We start from the raw sequence: 21,602 nt of genomic DNA on the forward strand, positions 1-21,602 counted from the left end.
CAAAAATAAATAAATAAAATTACACCAAAGAAAAATACATACCCAGTAACCCACACAAACACAATAACTTCTTATAGTAATAAAGTAAATAGATTATATGGATGAACATTATCTTGAATTTTATTGTTCCAATATATCAAAAAGCATTCTGTAAACTGATTTGCCTCTCTCTATTGCTCTTTCCTGTAATGTTAACTTGGATAATTTAACAATATCCCAGATCCTCTCATACGACTCAAAGATAGAGGGTTTTCTGTTTTCAAGCTTTTGCAGTATTTATTCTGGCAGCAAAAGATTCAATATAATCTCTAAGGCAGCCTTTCCCAACCAGTGTGCCTCCAGATGTTGTTGGACCACAACTCCCATCTTTCCTGACCATTGGCAATGCTGGCTGAGGCTGATGGGAGTTGTGGTCCAACAACATCTCGAGGCACACTGGCTGGGAAAGGCTGCTCTAAGGTATCTTAAAGAACAATATTTCTAAATAACTTAGTAACAATATTTTAGGATTATTTGGTATAGAATAACCAATCATATCCCAAAGCAGCTCACAGATCCGGTTCCAATACAGCTGAATCTTTGGACACAATATGTGCAAAAGATCAGTGTTAGACCCACCTTCAGATGTTTCATATCAGGTTTCCTCCCAATCTCAGTTTTCTTCTTGCAAATTCAAGGGAAATGACCAACAGCTGGCCTCTTTAGCAGTATGGTGAGGCTTGGAAGTAAATTCAGCTTTGCAGAACCAAAGTTGCACCTTGGATAGTAGTGTCTAAATACCTAGCTCTGCATTTTTGTCCCTTTTCCTGCTTTGCTTCCTGTGCTCTTTTGCATGTGCTTTGCACCCTCACCTGGAGTGGCTGCTGCTTTGCTCTGTCTTTGGACTCGGTTGTGGAACCTCTTGGCTTTTGCACAGAGCTGGGTGAGTTACGTAAAGATTTTGCATCTCCAAAGTAAATAGAAGATTCCTCCATGAAGAAGGGAGCAATCTCCCCCTTTCCTCCCCCGTCCACCCCCTAAATCTCTTCTGGGGACTTCCCCAACCCTCCAGAGCAGATTTGAAGATAGCACAGGGCATGTGTGGGGGTGAGGAAATCCTGTTGTATTAAACAGTTTATACAAGTTTAAAATATAAAACAAATTCAGCATTTCTAAAAACAAATGGTGGGTACCATCTAGGAGGCTGATGGCTTTCTAGTGTCTGTTCTTCCTGTTTCCATCTCTCTTCCCCCCCCCCCCCCGGAAGAAGCACAATAGCCTTGTTGATTCTTCATTTCTTCTGTAAGTGATTCTGATGCTTCTTGATTGTTCTGGTTTCTTCCAGTCTTCTAGACTGCCACACTGTTCTTGTGGAGTGACCCATGGAAGACCAAACTCCCACACATCCCTCCTTATGGGAATGGCCAGGAGAGACACAAGAGGGCCCCAGTTTCCCCCAGGTGAGACCATTTGCTCTGTGTTGTGTTTGTGGGGTGTAAGTTGAGGGATGGGTCAGGGCCTGAGATATCTTCCCATCCTAGTCAAGAATGGCATCTGGAGATCATGGACGGCTGGATGAGGTATCTCGTTCCACGTTGGTAGTCCAGGACTACATGAAGGAGGCTGTAAATGGCTTTTTCATGATCTATAGGGCCTAATGAATACCAATGGCTTGTTTTAACACTTCTTGTAATTGGGGATCAGATGAGTAATCTAATGTCAGGGGTGTAGAATCTTCTTGAGCCCAAAGGCAGCATTCCTATCTGGGAAACCTTTCAGGGGCCATGTACTAGAAACAAAAGTGGGTGAAGCAACAGATGTAAATTTCATAAGCTAATTTTTATATACACACACACACCTGTCTGTATCCCCCATTGAGGCAATCAGGAGGCATTATTGAGTTCAAGGACAACTTCCAGCCAGGGAAAAACACTCAAGTAGGGATGAAGTAGGACTGGTGAGTGGTGTCACCTGGGGAGAGTCCCCAAGGGCCAGTTAGAAAGGCCTGGAGGGCTGCATGAGGCTCCAGGGCTTGAGGTACCCCATCCCTGCCATATGGCAAAGTTAATGATCAATATATATGGATGGTTTTATTTAATTCATAATCATTGATAGGTGGAGGATCTGTGACATCAAGATGGCCGCCATCATGGTAAAGAAGAAAGTTCATGATCTTGGACCAGTTTTATTCAATGGGTATTAATATGCATTACAAAACATCATCTGTGATAACACATGGCCATAAGCACCATTTTTGGAGGTACGGTGCAGAGGGAGTGGTACACACCCAGACACCATATCGCAGCCTGGATTTGGTGACAATCTCTCACTGCTCCAGCCTGGCCTTGATAGGTACCCCCAATCTCAATGCCATTCCAGGAGGAAGTTATTGTGGATGTGGCCTATCAAATCCCCTACCACATACAGTAGGTCAACTGAATATTTATGAGTCAGGTTAATCTGGCCTCAGAATGGAGTACCTCAAAGACTTTCTTACGCGTACAGGACTGTGGGACTGCTAAGTTGAAAGTGGAGGATAATGCTAGGCCAAACTTTGTCACTCTTCCTTGACCAGGTTCCTCTCTGTTGTCACAGGTAGCATCTGAGGGAGAGACTGTGACTTCCTCTGTGGCAGTCCAGGCTCCATCTGATGTCAACCAGACACAGCTGTGGATGGAAACCAGCCAGGAAGACAATCTGTGTTTTAATAAGTGGTGTCATTTTGTGCCTCAGTCCTGTGATGCTCTGGACATCTTTTCACCAGTACCTCCTATGGCAACTGCAAAAGGTCTCGGTAAATATCCCCTCAAAAATCGACAAAGCAAAGGAGATGGTTTGTCCTTTCTGCTCAGTTCTTATTTCCACTGGCTGAGCTGCTGTGACATTGAACGTGCCCCTTTAGAAATGCCAAGATTTAGTTTAAGATGCTCACTGTACTTTTTCCTTTTCTACTGGGACACGAATGCTATTAGTTGGACTCTATACCTATATCTTACTATTTACTAAAAGCGTAAGCAGCCATTATGATGTCACGCAGCATGACATCAAGGGCGGAGCACAGCAGCAAAGACAGCTGACCTGGTGAGTGGGCAGGCAATGCAATGACAGGCCGGGCATGAGAGGCTAGCAGCAGCAGTGGGAGAGACCAAGGGAGGGGAGGAGAGGGAGAGCCCTGGTAACCATGTGGGGGGAGGGGGAGGGCTCTGGTGACCCATGGGGGGATGGGGGCAGGTTTTTGGTGGCAGTAGGCAGGGTTGGCGAATGGAGCAAGCAGGGACAGCAGCCCCTAGTCATACATTTTTTATTATTATTATTACATTTATATCCCACCTTTCCTCCAAAGAGCTCAAGGTGGCATACAGACATGGTTCTCCCCCTCTTAATTTTATCCTCACAACAACCCTGTGAGGTAGGTTAGGTGGAAAGGCAGTGACTGTCCCAAAGTCACCCAAGTGAGCTTCATGGCTGAGCAGGGATTTGAACCCTGGTTTCCCAGATCCCAGTCTAACCACTATACTGGCTCTCATTATGTAATAGTATTCTCTTATATAATCTATTTGTTCCTAGTGCCCCAAAAAAGTATATTTCAAAATGCATTGGGCTAATGAAATATTTTTGTGTGCCCTTGAGACTTTGGATGGTATCCAACTAAGTTCTACTCAGAGGAGCCCCATAGCAATTAATGAACCTAAGTTACTAATGTCTACTAACTTCAATGGGTCCACTCTGTAAAGGAAAAGCATCAGATACAGCCCTGTATCTCTTTATGGTTGGATGAGAGATGTAACCTTTTCAATATGGGAATAAAACCAATTGAGATGAAGACATCCATCATTTAGTAGGGAAAGTTCTGAAGTTTCGTTTCTCCTCCTTTTGGGCTCTTGTCATGTTTCCCTCTTTCCTCCAGCAGGTGATTTGCAGGAGTGGAAGAATGAGGTGGCACTATGTGGCATTTCATCAGACGGCGCAGAACATGAAGAGACGAAGGAGAACGTCTGGGGTCAGGTTGGATCAAGAAGGCAAGAGGGAACGATCACAGAAGAGGCAATGGATAATTTTCTTGCATGTCTGAGGGGAATCTCCTTTGGAGAACAAGAAGCTGAAAACAGAGAGGAAAAGCATCTTGATGCTTATTTGAGAATCCACACAGAGGACAAACTTGATGAAAGCTTGGAATCTGGGAAGATCCACATTCAGAGTGAAAACCTTGCTGAACGTCAAATGCTTAAAACAAAGGGGAAATTGTATAAATGCTTGCAATGTGGAAAGGGTTTTGCTTCTATGTCACACCTTACTACCCATCAAAAAAGCCACGCGGGAGAGAAAACATTTGCATGCTCAGCGTACAGGAAGAACTTTGGTAACCATGGAAATCTGAAAGTCCACCAGAGTTTCTATAAAAAAAAGAAATCATACAAATGCTCAGAATGTGGAAAGAAGTTTAACCGCAGATCTGCCCTAAAAGAACATCAAAGAATTCACAAAGAGACGAAACAATACAAATATACAGATTGTGGTGAGTCCTTTTACGATAAATCAATGCCTTTCATGTCTCAACATGGGATGCTGTTCCACAGAACAAGGGTGGCCATACCGGAAGCTCTGCTCTGGCTTACTGTGGAGCAGGCTTCTGATATTTTACCGATGTCAAGGAGAAACTCCCGTGGAGGATGCAGAGACATAAGGCAGTCTCTCAGATGAATATCTGATTGCCATCACCTGCAAACCCTTGTGCCTTTGCGGTTCAATTTTAAAAAGTGGGAACAAACTCCCTGCCCACCTGCTGAAATGATCTAGACCTCTGGCTAGAAATGGTTCTCCACCTCTGTCATAGGTTCCTATGACAGAGTGAGATATTGTTGGGTGGAAGGCCCTGAAGAGTCTTGTAATGGTAAGGAGGTCCCCCACTCCAGTGCCAACTCTGTCGGATAGGCTAATAGCCCCGGGGGACCGTTCCTAGTCCGTTCTATCTGCTTCCACCATCTGCTTGTGACAGAAATCCAATGAAGCAGTTTATTCAAAGGAAGTATAGATTAAAAAGGGAGAGGGGTGGGGAGAAACAGCAAATATGAAGCTCTGAATGGGAATGAAACACTTTACCAGAATATTGGTCTGATTTATCCTATGCTTAATCCAAATGAGCATTGCCGAATTTTCTCTCAATGGTCACTTTTGGTGTTGGCAGCTTCAGGCATCAGTTGCAAATTGTGGGGTGGAGATTCAAAAGGGACAAAGACTGTGTGGCTGCAGCCCCCTTTCTAAAGGTTTCTTACTCCCTGATGGCTTGGGTTTTCCAGCCAATCGTAGCTCAGATGCGACACCTTTCCAGGAGGTTGGGAAGATGGTAGTCACCTCCTGGGGGCAGAGGAAGAGGAACACAGGAAGCAACTTGATACCGAGTCAGATCATTGGCTCATCCAGTTCCGTATTGTCTACGCTGACAACTGGCAATGGGTGTCCAGGTTTCAGGCAGGGAATCTTTCTCAGCCCTACTTGGAGATTCTAGGTATGGAACCTGGGACCTTCTGCATGCAAAGCAGATACTCTACCACTGAGCTACGGACCTCCTCAAGAAGGCTATCGCTGGATTAGTCATGTTCTTGCTAGACAGGATTTCATCAGGAACTTTGTGTCCTGGAGCAGGAACATACCTTCTTCACTAAGCGTAACGGGGAAGGAGAGGAACGTTTTTCACAAGCCTCAGCATGCCTGTGTTGTGTCGTTGGTGCTGATGCATCGGCAAGAACAAAGGGGGGGGTCAGTGTTGGAGGTTTGCATGGGGGAGGCAGAATCCATTGCACCAGCCATGAGTGCAGGAAACAAATGACTTGGGATTCTGTAATTTCTCCAACAGGCAATGAATGGAGAATCTCAGAGGATGGGAAAGGGCCACACTGGACTTCAGCCTGGAAAGTAGGAGAGCTGTCTTCCTCATACAGCAGACAGGAAATTGCCTCAGCAAGTCAGGAAGGAGCAGAGTATGGGCAGGACATCCATCCAGTGGAGGAAGCAGACGAACTTGTCCCTTGGGGACGACCTTGGGAGGCTCCCAGTGAAACTACCATCCAGAGAGGTGTTGATGCAGATAAGAGACATTTGCGCTGTCTGTGGGAAAAGCTTCGGGCATTATTTCATCAGCCTTTTGAGCAGGGAAGGGGAACATCTGTGGCCCTCCAGATGTGTGGCCATTTTGGCTGCTGGGGCTGTTGGGAGTGGGAGTCCAGCAGGCCTATGGGATCTCTGGGGCCGGTTAGTTATTAATGTTGTTGTTACTTGGAAGAAGTGGTGCTTAGATGAATGATGGTTTTATTGATTGTATATTGTATTTTATTGTATTAATGTACGTCGCGTAGAGTGGCCGTTAATTCGGCCAGATAGGCGACTCATAAATAAAATTTTATTATTATTATTATTATTATACCTGGAGGGCCACAGTTGTTCCCCATCCCTGTTGTGCCTGGGGAATGGCTTTTTCTGGTGAGAAGCTGTAACAAGGCTAGAAGAACTCTGCACCAAAGGGTGAGATTGAAATGATTAAAACCAACACTCTACCCCCCTTTTTCAAAGCAGCTCACTGGAAAACATGAGTTGCAGCCAATATTCCCATTGAAATTAACGGACAGGACTAATTTCTATTAATTTCAGTCGGTCTACTCCAAGTAAACTTAGTTGCATACCACTGCAAGTGTCTAGTGTCCTCCATTGAAGGGCAGGTGTCAGGCCCAGGATGCGACTCAGGAACCAGACCAGAGGTTGTAGTTAATTCGTGTTTTATTAGAGTAATGTCCAACAAAGACTGCACTTTCTCATGAAGCAATACAGGGATACAGGTCCTGCGACAATGGGAGAAAGTTGACAGAGCAAGGGGCTGCTTCCCGCCTGTTCTTTAAGAAGGGGCTAAACGGGCACGCAACCTTTCGCTCCTCCTTAACTCCCCCTCAGGTACTGCCCACCTTCCCCCCCTTCTCTCCTGTCTTTTCAACCGTCTGCGTGTGCGTGGTGAGGGGGGAGGCATCACCTCCTCCTCTTCTGAAGTGTCCGATTCCCCTATGGGTGATAAAGGAGGAGCTGAGGGTAAACCATCTCTCCGCCTTTCTGCTGTGATCAGCCCTCCCTCTTGCTCTGAGCTGCGGAGAAGGGAGGGCCTGGGAATGTCTGGGGGGGATTCTAAAACTTCAAGGCTCTCAGGCTCCCCATTGCTAGGCGACCCTATCTCTGGCATGTCCTCTGTTTTGGCTTCGCTCCACAGAGGGTAAGTTCCTCCCTCCTCCCTCTGCCAGCCATTTGAATCCTCTTCTGACAACCCCCCAGGAGCCCAGCTCATCCTCCCGACAGCAGGGATGCAAATCAACAGAGAGGTGCCAAGAGTTTATTTCTCTGAGTGAGTATGGTGGTGTCTGAAATTACCCACTACCTGGGAGGACTTGCTTGCATGGCTTTGTGGCCCTGTACCTTTTAATGCTCTTTCAGATCTGGCAGCTGCCATCCCCCACGGCAGCCATTTTGTATGATGCCATGCCCCCACGGCAGCCATTTTGTGACTGGTGCCCATGGCACATTCTCAAAATTCCAAATGGGGCAACTGGCCCAAAATAACATTGGGAACCCCTACTGTAGAGGACATAAGGCCCACTCTAGCTAGAACTTGAATTCACTTGGCCATTGAGCACACTAGAGCAGTTCTTCAGCCTTGGGTCCCCAGATGTTGTTGGGCCATCATTCCCAGCCAGTTTAGCCAATAGTCAGGGATGATGGGAGTTGTAGTCGAACAACATTTGGCGACCCAAGGCTGAAGACGGCTGCACTAGAGAACACAGTGGCATGCTTTTAAAAGTCACTATTTCACAGAAAATTTATTTGATGCGCTTTCCCTTGTTTGGTCGGGACCTGAATGTTATTACTTTCACTTGATACTTCTGCAATAAAATGATTTTAATTTATTATACAAAATGTTCCTATTTGTATAATAATATACTGAAAAGTATATTTCAAAATGCATTGGGCCAATGAAGTATTTTTGTACACCGCTGAGATTTCATGTCTCCTCTTTTTTGCAAGTGTGTGTGTATGATGGTGATGGTGGGAAGAAACCAGTTTAGATGAAGGAAATGACACAGACATGCATCATTTAACAGTAGGAAATGTGGGGCTTTGTTTCTCCTTTTGGGCTCTTACATGTTTCCCTCTTTCCTCCAGCAGGTGATTTGCAGGAGTGGAAGAATGAGGTGGCACTATGTGGCATTTCATTAGACAGCGCAGAACATGAAGAGACAAAGGAGAACTGGGATCAGGATGGATCAAGAAGGCTAGAGGGAACTATCACAAAAGAGTCAATGGATAATTTTCTTGCATGTCTGAGGCGAATCTCCTTTGAACCTGAAAATAGAGAAGATAAGCATCTTGATGCTTATTTGAGAATCCACACAGAGAACTAACTTGAGGGAAGCTTGGGATCTGGGGAGATCCACATTAAGAGTGAAAACCTTGCTAAATGTCAAATGCTCAAACAGAGGGGAAATTATACAAATGCTTGCAGAAAAGCTTTTATGTCATTGTATAAATGTTCAGAGTGTGGAAAGAACTTTGGTTACAATGGAAACCTTTTAAAAAAAAATCAAAGAGCCCATATAGGGGAGAGGCCTCACAAATGCACAATCACAAATGTAACCTTAAAATACATCAAATAATTCACAAGGGGGAGAAGTCACACAAATGTTCATATTGCAGTAAGTCCTTTGATGATAAATCAAGCTTTGATGAGCACAAGAGGACTCACATGGGAGAGAGACTAGGAGATAACTGCTTGGAGTATGGAAAGAACTTCAGTCACAGCACATAACCTCATTTCATGTTAGATGGAGTCACATAAACAAAATCCTCATCTAAAACTCCGATAGGGCTCTGCTTTGAATGTCCAGGGTTTCAGAACCTTGGAAAGGACTTACATGAAGTAGGGCCTTTTCCATAGTTTTCTCTTGTCACCTCAAGGGTGATTGTGACCTTGCGTTTTAGCTGGATGTTTTGAATAGTCATGTTATATAACTCCTTAGGGTAGGAACCAGATAAATTAAGCTCCTTCCCACTCAACTGAGCAATCATCGCATCATCTCTCATGCTGTTAGAACACTACTAAAATAGAGAAGCTATATGAATAATTGGATCCGAACAAAACAGTTTGTGATGATAAACACGGGTTACAGACCAACAGTTCAGGTGACTATAGAAGAAGTAGAATGGATAGAGAAGAGAGGTTGAACAAGGAGAAGATGCTTCAGTGGGTTTTTTCTCCCTTATTTAGTTGAAACGTCAATTAGGACAGTAGCTGTCGCTGCTTTTAACATGTTTTTAATTGATTGCTCATTATAACAGGTTTCCTGTAGTTACTAATAAAATTTGTGTGTATTTTTCTTTGTTTATAATTTTTATTGTATTTTCTACTATAAAGAAGCGCACAAAGGTTAAGTTGCAGTTCTAAAGATGCTGACTTTGGAAACAAGCCTCGCTGAGCCCTTTGATGACTTATGGGTAAATAAGGATTGCACAGAAACTGCTGTGTGCTCATCCCGACACACTTTCACCCTCAATCCAAGAGACAAGTTTCCTACTGTGAAGCAGCTGGCATACAATTTGCTAACTAGCGATGACAAAGTAAGAGCCCTATAATTAGAAGGGTTACTTCTGAGGTCTTTCTAAACGATTAGAATTACTATAGCTTCTGATCGAGATGAAGACAGTGTAAATGAGTTGCCCTAACCTCCTTCAAGCACCCTATCCATCTTGGAGTGAGTGACACAGCAAAAAGATACCAGCCATTTAGTTCCACTGTGTTGGTGTTATGAATGTTCCCCTAACCCTTCCCTTTCAGGGCCAAACAACAGACAGCATGCAAACTTCTGTTCTGGTTGCCCAAATGCACACTATACACAGAGTACAGACCATGGATGGAGAACCTGTGGCCCTTGAAGTTTTTAGACTACAGCTCCCAGATTCCTGACCAGTGGCAATGTTTACTGGGACTGATGGGAGCTGGAGTCCAAGAATACCTAGAGCACTATTCATCAACCTTGGGTCCTCAGATGTTAGGACTACAACTCCCATCATCCATTGGTTAAGCTGGCTGGGACTGATGGGAGTTGTAGTCCAACAACATCTGGGGACCCAAGGTTGAAGAACAGTGATCTAGAGGGCCGCAGGCTCCTCAGCCCTGATTTAAACCATTCAAAACATTAGCTTTCCAGCTTATTTCTTTCTCCCGCTTCCCTCACAGTACAATTGTATGCTTTTCTCTTTGCTTTTTAATGAAGCCTTTCTCCATCTTTCAGTTGGAAGGGGTAGAATTTTACTAGCTGAAAATGGCTGCATGGCTTGGGGGAGAATAAGGGTGTTTTTCTTCTGGGTGTCTCAGAAGAAATTGGCAGATTTCTGCCACCGAATGGGTGTGAGGGGGCACACCAAGGCTGGAAAGGAATTACTTTCACTTGCGTTGCAGATCAGTACCTATATTGGTCTGTTGCATTACTAATCCCCCTCAGTATTATTTGGGAGAAATGCCACCAAACCCATTTGTGCTCACTGTTAAGTGGACATTCCGAGGACTGGGCTTCAGGTGGGTGTTGTGTAAGGAAGCGGGAGAGATAGTCATGGCAAAAATGGAAAGAGGCTGGTCTTTGGCCAAGTCCACCACTAGCAAGTAGTCCCCAGATTGGCCATCAGGGCATGTAGGAGCCCTTGACCTTCTGAAAAAAAGCATCCCTCCACTGGTTAGAGAAAGGATTGTGGGTTCAGCCTTCCTGCTGAGAAAATCTGCATAAGCAGGGGAACATGCCACCCTGGGCTCCTGCTGGGAGGAAGGGTGGGATATAAATCAAATAATAAGTAAATAATTAAACATAGGAAGCTCCCTTACACTGAATCAGACCATTAGTTCATCTAGCTCAGTGTTGTCTACACAGACTGGCAGCAGCTCTCCAGGATTATAGGCAGGGGTTTCCCCATGCCCTACCTGAAGATGCCAAGTGTTGAGGCTGGAGCCTTCTGCATGCAAAGGAAGTGCTCTTCCACTGACCCAAGGCCATCTCTTCCAGGCTCAGAGGCAAATTCCCCCTGAATTCTAGAGGTAAGCAGCAGACTGCAGATGCAGAGGTAGGCATCATCCTATGTACAGTTCTCTTCAGCCCAACACAAAAGGTTAATCATGAAGCTCACAGCCGTGGGAAGTCTCTGGCCCTCCAGATGTTGCTGGAGTCCCAACTCCCATCCCAACATGGTCAACGGTGAGAGCTGGGGAGTCCAACTGTATCTGGACAGCAGCCACAAGTTCCCTGTTTCTTATTTATTTATTTATTATTTAATTTCTATTCCCGCCCTTCCTCCCAGCAGGAGCCCAGAGCGGCAAACAAAAGCAGTAAAAACACTTTAAAACGTCATAAAATCATTTGTGGCTAAACTAGGGCAGCTGAAAAGCATGGATTCTCACTTAAAACGTGCTCTTGCCAAGGCCAGACAACTCGCCAACTGCTTTGTAAGCGAGCAAATGCCCAGCAGGGTGAGAGCGAACCGTTTTCGAAGGAAACTGGCCAACCACCAGGAGTGGGCTTGGGAACAGAGTCTGTATTCCTAGACGGGATCGCCACATTTTTGCTTTCTGTTTCTATTGAGGCCGGAAACCACGTCACAGGCAGCGGCTTTCTCTCTTTTCCTCCGGCGTGGCTGGCGATGTTGTGTCGATTTCAGCCAGGTTTTGCAGGGAGGACTCGGGCGCGTTGGTGGGAGATTTCTGCCCCTCCAGAGAGGAGAGAAACAGCAAGGGAGGGGGAATGTCTTTTTTTCTGGAAAACAGCCAGAAAAGCAAATAGGTGAATATCTGTATTTGCCTATTTTATATATTTTTCGGCATGGAAAGTCGTAGGGGGCGCGGGAGAATCCGTGTGAGCAGCAGCAGCTTCCAAGAGGATTCCCGACCTCACACCTTTGTGGACGCGCTGAGATTTTACGCTTTGCCCCATAAGCCCGCAAAAGGCGGATTCTAACCCAGTGCGCTCCTCCCAAAGTGTTGGATCGCGGATTCCCTAACTTGCCTTCAGGGCCTCCCTGCTTTTCCGCTTTTGACTTCAGAACCCAATTCCCAAGCAGTTTCAAGCGCGTTGCCAAAGTGGGGCCAAGGAATAAAAACCCCATGGGGTGGGGGAGAGGGTAAACTGTGTGTGCCCATACTCGACACATCTCTACATATATTTTTTTATTATTTAAAAAGGCTTGCTCGGAGAAGCAGCCTCGTCCTCAATTACAGCTTTCTATGCAAAGCCCCACCCGCTTCGAAGAGGGTTTCACTCTGTTTCCCAAAGCGCCATGTTTCCGAAAGTGAAATTCTAGCTGTGGATCCAAATCTTGCCTGCGTTCCCAGGGCAAGACAGGATTAAAAAGTTAAAGCGCATTCAAAGTGCATTTGTTTAGAGCACATGGGGTGGTTTTGAATGCAAATCCTACAGACCCATTGAAGCTAGTAGACATGACTAACTTTTTATGTGCCTAATAGTTCTGGTTTAGTTTGTTCAAACACCCAATTATTTGTCTTTTTCTCAGGTTTATTAAGTGATATATGGTAAGTGACTGAGTGAGAGGGGGGAGTACTTGGGCTAGAATGATAGGGAATGCTGTATGATGATTGGCTGAGCGTTTGAGTGGCTGAAGGCATAAATGAGAGGATGACAGTTGGTTCAGGGTTCTGTTTTGTGGGGGAGTTGGTGGTGGTTGGTTGTGGAGTGTGGATTGGAGTTGGTTGTGGGTTGGATTGTATTTGGCTGGTATTTAGGCAGAATATATAAGACTGGAAACATAAAGAGTGACACTATATGAAACCATACGCTTGTTGAACATTCCTAAAGTAATCTTATTTCCTGGTGTTACCAAATAAATACTTTTATCGGTTTACTAAAAGCCTGATCCTTGGCTGGGGATACACAGACCAGAAGGGAGGGCAGGTAATTACCAAGGCTGGAGGGAAACTGTATCAAATAAATGGTGGCAGCGGTGAAGGGAGATATTGTAACATCGTCAAGTATCCAGAGCAACCCAGGATTGTATGCTTTATAGACAAAGATACAGGGGGGTTGTGGACAGCAAGGGCACCCAGACACAAAGTAACAAGCCATAGGGAGACTAAGGCAAAGTCTCTAGCAGTATTGTTTACAGGGAGTGACTGGTGGTGCTGCCTAGCAGTGGGATCTTGTGAGATCTGTGCTAGGGTGAGCTAAAGAAAAATAAAAAGTGTGATTCTGACTGCTGGTAGCCACGGGTGGGAACCTGACAGGTGGTGCCAGGGGGAGGAACATTATAGGGTGTTCCCTCCCTTGCTTGCATTTTGTCACAAGTAGTTCAGGCTCATATTCAGAAACAAGAAACAAAACGGTGTGTTTGTATATCTAATATCAATGGATTGTATTCAGCTACGGTCTCTCCCTTCCCGAGGCAAAGAAACAAGGGGGGGGGGTCGCATCAGGGAACCTGTTTCCAAAAATGCCCTAGTGGAATTCTAGCTGTGGGCCAAATTCCCCTCATGAGAGTTCACCAGCACATTTCTCCTAATGTGCATGTTTGTATGTGATGTTGTCCAATATACATAGTTTTGCAAAGCAGTTTTTCTCAGTGTAATCTAGTTTTGTATGACTTTCCCCCACAGAGCTTTCCCCAATTCCCAGCACCCTTAACGAAACTACATTCTTTGGGGAAAGCCATGTGCTTTAAATATTGTAGAGCTTGAAAAGATTTAAGAGAAAGCCAACTAGAATGATTAAAGAGAGGGAGCAACAGTGGTTGGGAAGTGAAATTTTTCCATTTGAGCTGAACTTTAAACTACTTGTGATAAAATGCACCTTGCAGAACCTGTGGCTCTCTGCATGCTCCTGGACTCCCAACTCCCTATCACCCAGGAGCATTGGCTGTGCTGGCTGGGGCTGTTGAGAGTTGCGGCTCTATAATCCCTGGAAGGCATACACCAGCCCTTCCCAACCTTTGAGTCCCCAGGTATAGTTGAACCTCACCTCCCATCAGCCCCAGCCAGCAGGGTCAAAGGTCAGGAATTATGGGAACTGTAGTCCAGCAACATCTGGGACCCCAAAGGTTGGGAAAGGCTGTTACACCTCGTATCATGGATGGGAAGGTAGAATGATTCAGGCTGAAAACATTCTATAAAGGCTGAAAGAATATGGGCGCAAGGATCTGGTTGGCTCCTGTTAAAAATAAGATGCTAGACTAGGTAGGCCTTTGGCCTGATCCTGCAGGCCCCTCAAGTTCCTAAACTACTAGCCATGATGACTACGTTCTCCTTCCACTGTCGGAGGCAGTATACCTCTGAACATCCTTACTGAGAATCGCAAGATAGGGGGGTTGTACTCAAGTTCTGCTTGTGGGCTTCCTGACGCTGGATTAGAAGCCTGTTTTGGCATTAAGTGGTATATACATAACTATTAAGAGATAGTTAGGATCTTTGATCCAGCAGGGCCAAATGAATGTTCAAGAAATGTTTATATATAACAAGCTTTGATTTGCTTTGATTTGGATTCCTGCATTGAGTAGGAGGTTGGACTTGATGGCCTTGTAGGCCCCTTCCAACTCTACGATTCTGTGATAAGCTGTCTTAAGTAAGGTTCTTGAATCCATTCTCAATTGCCCTTATTTCTTCTAGTTTTCCATAGTGCTGTGCTGTTTCTGTGACGTGACCCATGGAGGACCAAAACCCCACAATTCCCCCCTTACAGAAATGGTCAGAAGGGCCCCCTGACGTCCTTCAGGTGAGATGGTTTGCACTGTGCTGTGATTCGCAGAAGAAGAAGGGAATCCATAGGCCACAGAGGGCTGGGCAAGGTGGTTTCTCCCTTGTTGGCAATCTAGGACCCCATGAGGGAATCTGTAGGGCCTGATACATAACTGTTTTTAATATTTTTATAGGCACTGACTGCACGTCACTGTAAATGGTCGTTAATGGTTGTTATGTGTGGCACACGACTATGATGACCTCATTATGATGGCTGCCATCTCAAGAAGGACAAAACTTGATATCTGTTGTCCTGTTTTTATTGGGTAAGTTTCTGTTGGAAAGATGTTTACATGGGCTACCAAAAAGAAGTGATTTGTCTTCCTCTTTCAACCAGCCTTTTAAGTAGAGACCTTATCCCACTCTACATCTGTTTTGGAATTACTTTGTAAGATGGTTTATTTTTAAGATGTTTGTTTTTGAGAGGTTTTTAGTGTTTGTCCTTTGTTTGCCACCCAGGACTCCTTTTGGGAGGAAGGGCAGGATAGAAATGTAATTAGTAATAGTAATAATGGTTATTTGTGATGAAATGTGGGTTACAGGTAGTTTCCACAGTGGTGGTGGGGAGCTTAGGGGTTTTTTGTAGTTTCTACATTTCATTTAAGATTTCATTTATATATTGATGTGTTCATTATATTCATTTAGTTACAGATTGGTAACTCATTCACCTTTGGTAAGTTCCTTTATTAAAACAAGCCAATGTTTATTTCAACAGGAGACCCAGCTAGTCTTCTACTGCTTGCAATGTTTTCACTTCAAATGATGTAGAAATTATAGGCCTCTGACTCCTCCTTTCAGGCATTAGAGGCCCTTAGAAGCAGTTACGGAAACAAACGTCCTGCCAGCGTTCCATTTCCAAAGGGAGACCCATCTCCTACTCTCCTTTTTGTAGCTTCTCTGTTTTCCATCCTATAGGTAGGGAATTTCAGGCAGTTTATGACGATTTGAAGAGCAGAAAAGCCTGCCTAGCCGCCTTCTGAAGTAAATGAAGATGATTTACAACTGCGTCTAAAAGAGGGCCCCTTTTTTCCTGTATATTTGAAATCTGGCAGGTGTATGAAGAATAGTACAAAGCCTGTAAATTCTGTGCCACTTGGACAGAAAATGCCAAAGTTGTAGGCAGCAGAAGACTCTCTGGGTGTCCCATTCAGATGAATGGTGCACACGTACACACCTTCCCCAGCCTAGATCTGGTTACAGTCGCTCTCAGCGGTAGCCTGGCCCTGATAAATAACCCATATCTTGATAATAGGGTAGCCCCAAAAGTGCTATCTCTCCCTGAGTAAAAACATCACATGAACATTGACTCTCTCTGCTTTTTCCTTCTGTTACTTGCATCTGCTTTTTCCTTCTATGTTACTTGCTTGCATGATAGGGAGGCCCCTGTTCCTTACAGGAAGGATGGGTACCTGTGCCCATTGTACTACAGCTCCATCTTTCCTGACCATTGGCCACAATTGCTGGGGCTGATGGGAACTGGAGTCCAATGACATTTGGACTTTTCAAAACCAAGTACTCAGAAAACCAATATAGAGAGAAAAATAAAAGCAAAAGACTATCGGGGGAATATGAAGTGTTGTGTGGATACAAGCGTATAAGATGCAGGAAAGATGCTGAATCGGATCACCTAAACCAAGGGTGAGGTGGGGGAACCTGTGGGCTGTATCAGCACCAGCCAGCATGACCAATGGTCAGGGACAATGGGTGTTAACACTCTTGCAACATATCAATGTTGCTGTTGTTGTTGTTTATTAAATTATGTACTGCTTATATGCCAAAATGGCTTTTAGGTAGTTTGCAACTATAAAATCAGTGCTCTGGTAACCTCATAAGAACATAAGAAGAGCCTGCTGGATCAGGCCAGTGGCCCATCTAGTCCAGCATCCTGTTCTCACAGTGGCCAGCCAGGTGCCTGGGGGAAGCCCGCAAGCAGGACCCGAGTGCAAGAACACTCTCCCCTCCTGAGGCTTCCGGCAACTGGTTTTCAGAAGCATGCTGCCTCTGACTAGGGTGGCAGAGCACAGCCATCACAGCTAGTAGCCATTGATAGCCCTGTCCTCCATGAATTTGTCTAATCTTCTTTTAAAGCCATCCAAGCTGGTGGCCATTACTGCATGTTGTGGGAGCAAATTCCATAGTTTAACTATGCGCTGAGTAAAGAAGTACTTCCTTTTGTCTGTCCTGAATCTTCCAACATTTAGCTTCTTTGAATGTCCACGAGTTCTAGTATTATGAGAGAGGGAGAAGAACTTTTCTCTATCCACTTTCTCAATGCCATGCATAATTTTATACACTTCTATCATGTCTCCTCTGACCCGCCTTTTCTCTAAACTAAAAAGCCCCAAATGCTGCAACCTTTCCTCGTAAGGGAGTCGCTCCATCCCCTTGATCATTCTGGTTGCCCTCTTCTGAACCTTTTCCAACTCTATAATATCCTTTTTGAGATGAGGCGACCAGAACTGTACACAGTATTCCAAATGCGGCCGCACCATAGATTTATACAACGGCATTATGATATCGGCTGTTTTATTTTCAATACCTTTCCTAATTATCGCTAGCATGGAATTTGCCTTTTTCACAGCTGCCGCACACTGGGTCGACATTTTCATCGTGCTGTCCACTACAACCCCAAGGTCTCTCTCCTGGTTGGTCACCGCCAGTTCAGACCCCATGAGCATATATGTGAAATTAAGATTTTTTGCTCCAATATGCATAATTTTACACTTGTTTATATTGAATTGCATTTGCCATTTTTCTGCCCATTCACTCAATTTGGAGAGGTCTTTTTGGAGCTCTTCGCAATCCCTTTTTGTTTTAACAACCCTGAACAATTTAGTGTCGTCAGCAAACTTGGCCACTTCACTGCTCACTCCTAATTCTAGGTCATTAATGAACAAGTTGAAAAGTACAGGACCCAATACCGATCCTTGAGGGACTCCACTTTCTACAGCCCTCCATTGGGAGAACTGTCCGTTTATTCCTACTCTCTGCTTTCTGCTTCTTAACCAATTTCTTATCCACAAGAGGACCTCCACGTTAGATTACTGCAATGTGCTCTATGTGGGGCTGCCTTTGAAGACGGTTCGGAAACTGCAGCTTGTGCAAAATGCAGCGGCCAGATTGGTAACAGGGACCAGACAGTTCAAACGTATAAAACTGATTCTGGCCTGTTTGCATGGGCTGCCTGTATGTTTCCGAGCTCGATTCAAGGTGCTGGTTTTAACCTATAAAACCTTACACGGCTTGGGACCACAGTACCTGATGGGAAGCCTCTCCTGACACAAACCCACACGTACACTTCGCTCACCATCGAAGGCCCTCCTCTGGGCGCCTACTCGGAGGGAAGCTGGGAGTCTGGCGGCAAGGGAGAGGGCCTTCTCAGTGGTGCCCCCCAAATTATGGAATGATTTTCTTGACGAGGTGTGCCTGGCGCCCACACTGTTATCTTTTTGGCGCCAGGTCAAGACTTTCCCCTTCTCCCAGGCATTTTAGCATGTTTTTAAATTGCTTTCTAAAAATGTGTTTTGAAATTTGTATATTTGTTTTTAATTGTTGTAAACCGCCCAGAGAGCTTCAGCTATGGGGCAGAATATAAATGCAATAACTAAATATACATACATAATTCAAATAGCATAAAAACAGATCAAAACATTAAAACATAGAATAAAAAAGGCAGTTTAAAAGCATGACAGTTATTTTTTTTTTTGGTAACCCACCCTGGGATCTTATGGTGAAGGCTAGGTAATAAATCCAGTAAATAAAAACAGTCTCACCAGGGAATGGTGCTGCTTAGTTTGTCGTGAAGGTCTGGATTGAGCCCAGCATTCTTACTCTGTCCTGAAAGGTCTCCTCTCCGCTCTTGTAGTTGGCAACTGAGGGGACGGTGGTGAGCTTGCCTGTGAAAGGACAGGCTTTGTGGGATCTTGAGCAGAGGCCACTGTCCTCGCCAGTTCAGCAAGGTGGCGCTGGGCAGGCCTGCCTGTCCCTAATTCTCCTGGAGCTCATTGATGCTGTGAAGCTCCTTTGTGAGCTGACAGCTGGATCTCCTTCCCACCTTTGAGGAAGCGCAGAGGCTCTACAGAGGAAGTACTTTATAACAGGGATCCTCAAAATTTCTGCCCCCAGGGCCCCTTTGAGGGCTAAAAAAGTTTGAGGGCCACCAGCCACAAAATGGTGGTGAAGGAGCAGAGTTTGGTGATAGGTGGTGGCAGAATTTGGCATAATCAGCTGGCAATTACTGGCATCATTCTCGACTGATACCTAGTCCATCTTTGGAAATTTGCTTAATTCTTTACCACAGCATTTTGTGACTCAGCCTCCCTTTAGGCAGGATTTGCTGATCCAGAAGCTCTAAGTGGAGAAGACTTTTTATTCATATTTTCCCCTTCCCAGCCCTCTGTACTCATCTCCTGTAATTTCTTCTCCTTTCATGCTCAACTTGTACTTTATTCTACCACCCCACTCCTGAAACTGCCAGTTTCTTTCATCTCCCTGGTTCTTTTACCTTTACTTCTTACTCCTATAACATCTTTCCTCTCTTATCCCCTTTTTTTCTGCCCCTGATTGTTTAATTACTACTAATAATAATTCTAATAAATATTGGCCTTCTGTCTCTCTCTCAGTTTCCAACTCGGGGAAAGATTTGGATGGATCCATTTCATCGAGAGGAGTTCAGAATTTCCCCGTGAAGCCGCAGATGTCCACAAAGGCTCAGAAGTGGGAAACAACGGTGGCCAGCACAAAACCCTTGCTGGATGTCTGTCTGGGATACTGCCAGGGTTTGGCCCAGGCGTGGAGGTTCCCATGATAATGCCTGCTTCAGAATGAGGCCCCTCTGGGCAAGAGAAGACCCAATGGCAGATTGGAAGGGGGTATGATGTGGGGCAGGGACCACAGTGCTAATGTGGGAGGGGGGAGTGTGAAGACAAGGAAGCCCCAGGGCTAAAGGGGGAGAGGGGGACTTGATGGAGGAAGACAGTTACCCAAACTGTCCCCTTTTTATGCCTGATGGAGGAATTCAAGCTGGGGCTCTCCCCTTTTAAGACATAAGAGTCTGCTGGATCGGGCCAGTGGCCTATCTAGTCCAGCATCCTGTTCTCACAGTAGCCAATGAGATGCCTATGGGAAGCTCACAAGCAGGGCCGGAGTGCACAAGCGCTCTTTCCTCCTGCAGTTTCCTCCACCTATGGAAGCAGAGCATAGCCATCACGGTTAGTAGCCATTGATAGCCTTTTCCTCCATGGATTTGTCTAATGGCCAGGCTATGGTGTGAAGGCACATGAGGCCAGCTCCCTGCTGAAGCTAAGCAGGGTCAGGTCTGGTCAGTACCTGGATGGGAGACAGCCTGGGAACCATATGTAAGCTGCCTTGGGTTTCAATCAAGAAAAAGAGGTGGGGTAATAATAATAATTTAATTTATGTGTCGCCTATCTGGCCAATGGCCACTCTAGGCGACGTACATCTCGGTTACAATAAAATACATCATAGTAATACAATACAAACGATAAAAACTATACACAATGACAGTTCAGAGTAGTTGACCAGAGAACTACATTTTCAGATCTTATCAATAGGGGCCAAAGCAAATAGTATTCTAGTTGACCAGAGAACTACATTTACAGATCTTATCAATAGGAGCAGAGAAGAACATGAGGTTCCCTCTTCAAAACTCATATTCTCCACGAAAATTGTGGCTTAGACCCTTATGACTTACCATGAATGAACAAGCATGCCAGTGCACGCTGTTCAAATTCACCCACCCTGCCTGCAGGAAACAAACAGCAGCACTGGCTTAGTGTTACATGTCAACCAGTGCTTGTGGTTTGCTTTTTCCTCTCATGGCTTGTTTGGAGAGAGAGAAAAACCATGAGCAATTGTTTGGGAGATAACAAAAAGCCAGCACCGTGGCCCGTTTCCTTCCGGCTTGAGAAAGGGAGAAGTGGGAGGGGGGGACAATTTGAACAGCATGCGCCAGCATGCCTGCTCATCCACAATAAGTCACAATTTGGTTTACCAGGACAATGTTGGAGATTAAGAAATAAGACACTTTTAGCCTTGACCTCCAAGCATTTGCATTCTTGATCCCACAAGAACACCTCAATGTGTGCTGTGGCAGGGGCAAAAACACAAACAGAAAAACAATGTTTTCTAAGGCAGCCTCCATATGTTCTGGACTACAGTTTCCATCATCCCCAAACCATTAGCCATGCCGGCCAGGGCTGATGGAAGTTTAGTCCACAAACATCTGGAGGACACCAGGTTGGGGAAAGCTGCATTAAGGATACAAACTGCTTTTAAACAATGTTGTTAATTTTGTGTCAAGATTAGAAAGGTAAGAGAACTTAAATATACTCTAACATTTGCTGTACATACTGTTGTGAGAAAAAAGTATTATAAAGCTTTTATTGCACTACTGCTGTATAATTTCTTATAAAGCCCTGCCAGCAGCATTCCCATGAGGTATTTCCAAATCTTCTATATGTATAAAAAAAGATCAACATACAAAGTTGTGTGTCGTGAGTGGAACATGATCAAGGAAGTCCACTTGCAGTTCCTCTCCAATCAAGGATGCAGCATCTGTACTCCAATCTAGTCGTGCTTTTTTACCTTTGTGTTCATTACGTAATCTAAAAACAGCACACCAGTCTGGCTGCAGGCCTCTGACTTTCAGTGCTTTCATGAGGCAATCATGAAGGGTCATTCCATTACGCACATTCACCACTGTGCATTGCTTGTTAGGCAAGAAAACACGAATGGTATTGCTTGTCTTGGAAGAATCTGAAAGTTTCCCATCATCAGATGCTCTACGTTG

The 21,602-nt window shown here is 44.9% G+C and overlaps 1 protein-coding gene and 1 long non-coding RNA gene across 10 annotated transcripts; both read left to right on the plus strand.

The window, feature by feature from the left end:
* Positions 1-615: 615 nt before the first annotated feature.
* LOC133382428 (zinc finger and SCAN domain-containing protein 20-like) lies at positions 616-9,387 on the plus strand. 9 transcript variants are annotated; one of them, XM_061622150.1, is made up of 6 exons: positions 616-712; positions 1,325-1,439; positions 2,575-2,773; positions 3,887-4,495; positions 5,834-6,052; positions 8,176-9,387. In XM_061622150.1, exons 2-6 carry the CDS (start codon positions 1,362-1,364, stop codon positions 8,412-8,414), a joined length of 1,344 nt encoding a protein of 447 aa, XP_061478134.1. In that variant the 5' UTR covers positions 616-712; positions 1,325-1,361; the 3' UTR covers positions 8,415-9,387. The 9 variants fall into 9 exon arrangements, with proteins under 9 accessions (XP_061478134.1, XP_061478140.1, XP_061478131.1 ...); XM_061622147.1 differs by lacking the exon at positions 616-712 and adding an exon at positions 719-922; XM_061622152.1 differs by lacking the exon at positions 616-712 and adding an exon at positions 719-922 and having other exon boundaries at positions 8,179-9,387.
* A 2,163-nt stretch (positions 9,388-11,550) lies between these two features.
* LOC133382429 (uncharacterized) lies at positions 11,551-19,657 on the plus strand. The gene is made up of 4 exons (XR_009761955.1): positions 11,551-11,834; positions 14,663-14,768; positions 14,926-15,057; positions 19,414-19,657. It is a non-coding gene; the product is annotated as an uncharacterized LOC133382429 (long non-coding RNA).
* Positions 19,658-21,602: the final 1,945 nt, after the last annotated feature.

Source organism: Rhineura floridana, chromosome 3 (assembly GCF_030035675.1).
Source record: "Rhineura floridana isolate rRhiFlo1 chromosome 3, rRhiFlo1.hap2, whole genome shotgun sequence".
NCBI classification, from domain to species: Eukaryota; Metazoa; Chordata; class Lepidosauria; order Squamata; family Rhineuridae; genus Rhineura; species Rhineura floridana.

Coding starts and splice junctions, on each gene's coding strand:
- LOC133382428 (XM_061622150.1), top strand. CDS start 1,362: ATGGAAGACCAAACTCCCACACATCCCTCCTTATGGGAATGGCCAGGA. Junction 2,774..3,886: donor GGCAACTGCAAAAGGTCTCG/GTAAATATCCCC, acceptor TCTTTCCTCCAG/CAGGTGATTTGCAGGAGTGG. Junction 6,053..8,175: donor TGAAACTACCATCCAGAGAG/GTGTTGATGCAG, acceptor TCTTTCCTCCAG/CAGGTGATTTGCAGGAGTGG.